The sequence below is a fragment of the Berghia stephanieae genome, chromosome 14 (assembly GCF_034508935.2).
Source record: "Berghia stephanieae isolate SIO BIC M18660-M18661 chromosome 14, UCSD_Bste_1.3, whole genome shotgun sequence".
NCBI lineage: Eukaryota > Metazoa > Mollusca > Gastropoda > Nudibranchia > Aeolidiidae > Berghia > Berghia stephanieae.
The window spans coordinates 26,992,456-26,999,346 of record NC_088373.1 but is presented as its reverse complement, the minus strand read 5'-3'; the positions used below and the strand labels follow the sequence as shown (position 1 = coordinate 26,999,346).

General features: G+C 34.7%; 1 protein-coding gene across 1 annotated transcript in view; it reads left to right on the top strand.

The window, feature by feature from the left end:
- The window catches only part of LOC144959485 (uncharacterized), a 7,408-nt gene extending 735 nt beyond the window's left edge, over positions 1 to 6,673 (top strand). The window contains exons 2-5 of the mRNA XM_078892098.1: positions 880 to 948; positions 2,632 to 2,751; positions 3,994 to 4,092; positions 6,034 to 6,673. Of these exons, the coding sequence (XP_078748224.1) occupies positions 880 to 948; positions 2,632 to 2,751; positions 3,994 to 4,092; positions 6,034 to 6,078 (333 nt within the window). The 3' untranslated portion in view covers positions 6,079 to 6,673. The remainder of the gene's footprint in view (positions 1 to 879; positions 949 to 2,631; positions 2,752 to 3,993; positions 4,093 to 6,033) is intronic.
- The last annotated feature ends 218 nt before the right edge of the window (positions 6,674 to 6,891 follow it).

Genomic DNA, 6,891 nt, shown 5'->3' with positions numbered 1-6,891 from the left:
AGTTGTTATTATGAACTCATTGCTGTAATGGGAATACACTCAAATCAATGCAGAATATTGTCCATTACGTCGATGCTAAATCGGGCCAAAGTTGCGTTTGGTTATCAGATCTGAAAATATGTGCACGTAGACTGAGATCTAAGACTTGCTAATCACTATGATTGTCAATGTTAACTTGTAGTGATCCTTCTAAAGACTTTTTAACAATATTATGTTCACGTGTATTTTTAATCTTTCCGATAGCTCAGTCGATGTAGCATTCGCTTCACATGCAAATGGACTTGGATTGATCCCGATTAAAGTAGTAAAAAGCCCGCAATTTCGCGGGGAAAGAACTATTTTCATTCGTTATTGTACCCACCATCATTTAATGAGGGCATATTGGTAAACATTGTTGTCTGTATAACTTGGTACATCCTCTGTCGCCCAACATGAAGTGTAAGCTGCTATAGCCTCTGACCCGTGACACAGCAACATATAGTGATTGGGTAGCGGGATGAATTTAAAAATTCTGGCGGAAAGTACTTTACGATAAACTAGCGTCTTATCCAAAGGGTAGCAAGACAATTGTTACTATAATTCTTTTTAAATGAATAAATAAATAAAATTCCCTGTATTCATTCAATAGGGAACACTGGAAAAACCCTGGCGTCAGCCGCAGTACAGAGCCTCTTATTGAGCTAGGGCGATGTGACTTGTTCAAGGCCACACAGCGCAGCGGGTAATCGAACTCTGAACCTTTCGGGTACGAAGCAAGGAATGTATCGCTGAGCCACGCTGCCCCTCTCCGTTTAACATTATAGAAATCTAGACATATACCCCAGATTCTTGGGCCTGACTCCTCTGAAGAACTTGTTATTTTTTGTATCTTTCCGATAGGCTGTCAGGTATAAGATACGGACATTGGACCAGATTGGCGACTACAGGATGGAACTTCACGAATCATCAGTAAGTCATTCTTCCCTCACCTATGCAGACCTGCCTACTTGTAAGGTTATGTGGTCTTGTGGTATGACACTCGCTTTCGAATCGAAAGGTCCTGGGTTCGAGCGTCAATCAGCGCATAGATGAGTCCTTGGAAAAAGCTCTTTACTCACATTCTCTCACTCTACTCAGGTGTAACATGGCCGTTAACAGCGTCGTTGTGTCTGTCCGGAAAAAAAGTAATATCGCCTAACAGGCGTCATGTATCGTCCTACATGTTAAGTGTTGCTGTTGGCCATGGACCCATTGTGGAGCGATTTGAGCACGTTTATTGGATATTGGGCTATATAAAAGATCTATTTAAAAAAATGAAAATCTAATAATTCGTAATTTTTGGAATTATTAAAAGTGAAGTCCTTTTGAATAGATTTACAAATAAACAATTTACCCTCAATTCAAACCCCTTGATTTTCGTAATCTGGCATGAAATTTCATTTTCAATACGTTTTAATGACTTTAAGATGGTCATTAAGTTATTCAAGATCCAAAATTGATCAATTTTACGAATTATTCTCAGGTTTGAATATAACATGTTATCTTTCTTTCCCATGATAAAAAGAGAAATGTATCAAAACATTGCTTATCAGAGTGATGCTGGGCTGTAAAAAGTAATAAACATTTTATTTGGTCCTTTTTTGAAGATGTTCTATTCATTGTTGTATACAACAATCGCTTGCAAGGCGTGGCTTAAATTCTTGTTTCGGTGAGAGTTGTATGGGTTATTCATTGGCGTGTTTCAATGTTTGGTTTACTATGGCACATGAGAATGAATACTATGATGATGATGATGATGATGATGATGATGATGATGATGATGATGATGATGTTGATGATGATGATGATGATGATGATGATGATGATGATGATGATGATGATGATGATGATGATGATGTTGATGATGATGATGATGATGATGATTTTGATGATGATGATGATGATGATGATGATGATGATGATGATGATGATGGTGGTGGTTGTGATGACGATGGTGACGATGATGCCAACACATGAATTAAACCAATTACCATGTCAACACACCATGCCAATACATGAATTAAACCAATTACCATATCAACACATGTATAAAATCACTTACCATGCTTACATGAATTAAACCAATTACCATGTCAACACATGTATAAAATCACATACCATGCTTACATGAATTAAACCAATTACCATGTCAACACATGTATAAAATCACTTACCATGCTTACATGAATTAAACCAATTACCATGTCAACACATGTATAAAATCACTTACCATGCTTACATGAATTAAACCAATTACCATGTCAACACATGTATAAAATCACTTACCATGCCAATACATGAATTAAACCATTTACCATGTCAACACATGTATAAAATCACTTACTATGCCAATACATGAATTAAACCAATTACCATGTCAACACATGTATAAAATCACTTACCATGCCAATACATGAATTAAACCAATTACCATGTCAACACATGTATAAAATCACTTACCATGATAATACAAGAATTAAACCAGTTACCATGTCAACACATATATTTAATCATTTACTATGTTGACACATGTATTAATACATTTACAATTTTGACACATGTATTAAATCATTTACTATGACAACACATACATTAAATCATTTACTTTCTCAGGAGCCAAGCAATTACAATTCACTTGTTGTTGCCATAAGTGGATCGGCCTGTTACATTGTACAAATTTCTCCATCTACCAACAGAGCTCTTAAGGACAAAGACAGAGTTGATTACATCGTGGTAAGTTGAATGTTCCGCTAAGTGGTCTTGTTCTATTACACTCGCTTCGGTCAAAGAGCTTGACAAGGGATCCTAGACACCAGCAACACGTTAAAACTTAACGAGGCGTGACGCATGCTAGGCGAGGTAACGATTGAGACATAGACAACGCTGATGGCAGTCAGGTACTCATTTTACACATGAATGTAAGTAAAGAGACTTTTCCAAAGATTGATCTTTGCATCGTTAGAGAGTGTCTTGAATAACAAGAAAGTAAAACTAATTAATCAAGCAAACAAATAAAACAGAACAGGACTGGAAATCCAGATGTGCTATTCAAAGTGCCATGGCCTGAGTGATCAAAGTTTCTATTATCCGAAGAGTATGCAATTTTTAATAACCTAGCATTGAAAGGTGTTGTGAACACATTTATGCAGTTCAGTGGCTATGCCAGCCAAGTTACGTTCCTGTATTCTTTGAAGTTGAGGCAGGAATGTATATATATCATCTATCTATATATCCCATCTGTCCGATCCTACCAATCTACCTATCTATCTATCTATCTATCTATCTATCTATATATCGATGGCCCGTTGATCAAACCTCTGAAGTATAGTATCGCAAAGATACTATTGCCATACTATACTTCAGAGGTTTGATCAACGGGCCATTGATATATATCTAACCATCCATCTATCTATCTATCGATCTAATCTATCTATCTATTTATCTATCTATCGATCTAATTTATCTATCTATCTATCGATCTAATCTATCTATCTATTTATCTATCTATTGATCTAATTTATCTATCTATCTATCTATCTATCTAATCTATCTATCTATTTATCTATCTATTGATCTAATTTATCTATCTATCTATCGATCTAATCTATCTATCTATTTATCTATCTATTGATCTAATTTATCTATCTATCTATCTATCGATCTAATCTATCTATCTATTTATCTATCTATTGATCTAATCTATCTATCTATTTATCTATCTATCGATCTAATCTATCTATATATTTATCTATATATTTATCTATCTATATATCTATCTATCTACCTTTCTAATTTTGTTTATCAGTCGACTGATGTTTTGGGATGTTTGTTGTTTTTTTTTCCCTCGTATTTATCTTTCTTGATTTGTCTGGCACGTTTCATACGCATTTCTTCAGTTCTTTATCTTACAACGGTGCCTGCTACTAACTTTCTTAATTAGTTTATGGCTAATAAGCTCTTTTTGTCCATTGCCAGAACCAAATTTATGCGTCAATCACAGAGTATGTCGATCAAAGACAAGATATGATCTATGACAATCTCGCACCTAATTTTTCCAATCCATCACTTGAGAGGGTAAGTATAGATATGTTTCAATAGGGTAGATAAATCGTGACATCATATCTTCTACTCTAGTACGGCTATGAGGTCTTGTGGTATGATACTCGCTTTCGGATCGAAAGGTCCTGGGTTAGAGCCTCGCTCGGCGTATGGTGGAGTTCTTGGTAAAAGGCTCTTTACTCACATTATCTCACAATTGTTAGGTGTCAAATGACTACCTGACGGTTAACAACGTTGTATCTGTCATTAAAAAAAAATATTATATCGATTAACAGGCGCCATGTCTGGTCCTAAATGTTAAATGTTGCCCTCTATTTTAAGTTGTTTGCTTTTTTAAATCTTAAAATTAATTATCTATATTAAATGAAGGGTTGTACCAAGGGGATAGATAAACCATGTGATAAACGAACGCAAAAACTAAAGAAATACGATAAGCGGCAATGACGAACAAGGGGAATTTCCGAAAGTGAGGGTTTTATATATCGTCAATGGCGGACACGCGCAGTGACGTTACGGTATTTTGATTCATAATCAAAATCATAGATTTTTAACCTCAATTTTATCATAAAATGTTCATTCGCAACTGTGTATTGAACCGATACAAATCTCATAAGCTAAAGCTGTAAAATATCCCTATGGCGACACAAAATACTACAATATTGATAAGAGGGAATATGTGGAGTTTATTTGTTCATTAGTTTTTGCGGTAAATTTGAAACAAGATTTATAAACTTTATTATTTATATTATTATTATTATTATTATTATTATTATTATTATTATTATTATTATTATTATTAGTAGTAGTAGTAGTAGTATAGTAGTATAGTAGTAGTAGTATAGTAGTAAGTAGTAGTAGTAGTATAGTAGTAGTAGTAGTAGTAGTAGTAAGTAGTAGTAGTAGTAGTAGTAGTAATAGTAGTAGTAGTAGTAGTAGTAGTAGTAGTAAGTATAGTAGTAGTAGTAGTAGTAGTAGTAGTAGTAGTAGTAGTAGTAGTAGTAGTAGTAGTAGTAGTATAGTAGTAGTAAGTAGTAGTAGTAGTAGTAGTAGTAGTAGTAGTAGTAGTAGTAGTAGTAGTAGTAGTAGTATAGTAGTAGTAGTAGTAGTAGTAGTAGTAGTAGTAGTAGTAGTAGTAGTAGTAGTAGTAGTAGTAGTAGTAGTAGTAGTAGTAGTAGTAGTAGTAGTAGTAGTAGTAGTAGTAGTAGTAGTATAAACACAGATTATATATTTTTCAACATGATTTTTTTAAAAATCCTATAGATAGAATGCGCTTGGCCAAGGAGTTCACAACATTGCCATCCGGAAGTATAACGGACAAACACACAAACTCTGTGTAACCATGAACTTTTATAGTCTGGTTAATACAGTTTAGTGAGAACAACTCACAAACGCGGATGGCAAAAACAATAACAAAGGCCTGAGTGACGTCATCTGCATACTATCTATAATGATGATGCAGAATGGTTAAAGCTGCCAAATATATGTTAACATTTTTTAATGCGGTTATGTGGTCTAGTGGTATGACACTCACTTTGAGATCGGATGGTCCTGGGTTCGAGCCTCGCTCGGCGAAAAACTGACTGTTTGGAAAAGTTTCTTTACTAACATACTCTCATCGTACTCATGTGTAAAATGGGTACCTGGCCGTCAACAGTGTTGTCTCTGTCGGGAAAATAATGTTATATCGCCTAACAGGCGTCATGAGTCGTTTCACATGCTACGTTTTGCCGTTGGTTAGGGACCATAATTTGGGAAATTTTAGTGGGTATTGCGCTATATAAAACCTCTCGTTTTTATTTATTTTTTTTTATATATATAATTAATAATAAGGCCCAAACCGCTACTTAACAGAGTCCCATTTTTTTAAAACTGCTATAAATAGCATCCTCTTCTTTAACAATCAAAAGGTTAGTTCACGCTTCAAGTTTAATTCATTGATATGTTTTTAATCCTCAGAAATGCCGAGGCCACGCCCTCTTCAAAATGAGCTGGAGTGTTTAGGACATTGTTTTCCTCCTTCTTCTTCTTCGTGGTCATTGTAGTCGCCCGTTAAAAAGATGATCCAGACTACAGCTCATAATTCATGAATTTCACAACACAGACACAAACACACTCACATATTCATATATTCATACACGCTGCGATTTTTCATTATTTTTATCCGAGAGAATAAAAGACACTAAGATAACCACGCCTCTCGGACAGTCGTCGTGATGTAAACAATGACAGTGATTGGTCATCATAGCAAACTCCACAAGTTTTATATCGATGGTATGTGTGTAAATAAAATGCGCACTGTTCTACCAGTTTGATGACTAAAACTAACAAAGAAATATACGTTCAAACTTAAACTTATAAAATATGATCGAGTGATAACTAGTCACGCATTTTGCGGTATAAGGACAATGGGAATGATCAGAGAGAGGTCGATTTCATTCACGTTATTGTTTATAAACAACCTAGTATGTTTGTCCGAGCAAATGTGAAGGTGTGTCACAAATTCCATGTTTTGATTGCTAAAAAAAATACTCGTTATTTGGACATAAGCTTAGACAATCACATTTAATATTACATTTTAAACAGTTAACTCACATGATTTCAGTTTGTTTTTGTTTTTTGTTTTTGTTTTGTTTTTTGTTTTTTTTTATTTCGATTATTCCCATCTCTCTTAGGGGATACTGGCAGAGATCTATAGATAAAACGGAGTTGACGACACTCAGATCTTTGAGGTTTTCTGTCCATCCATGTTTATGAGTAATAATTCTCTCTAAACTGTACTAACTAGTCTATAAAAGTTCAGGGCTACACATAGTT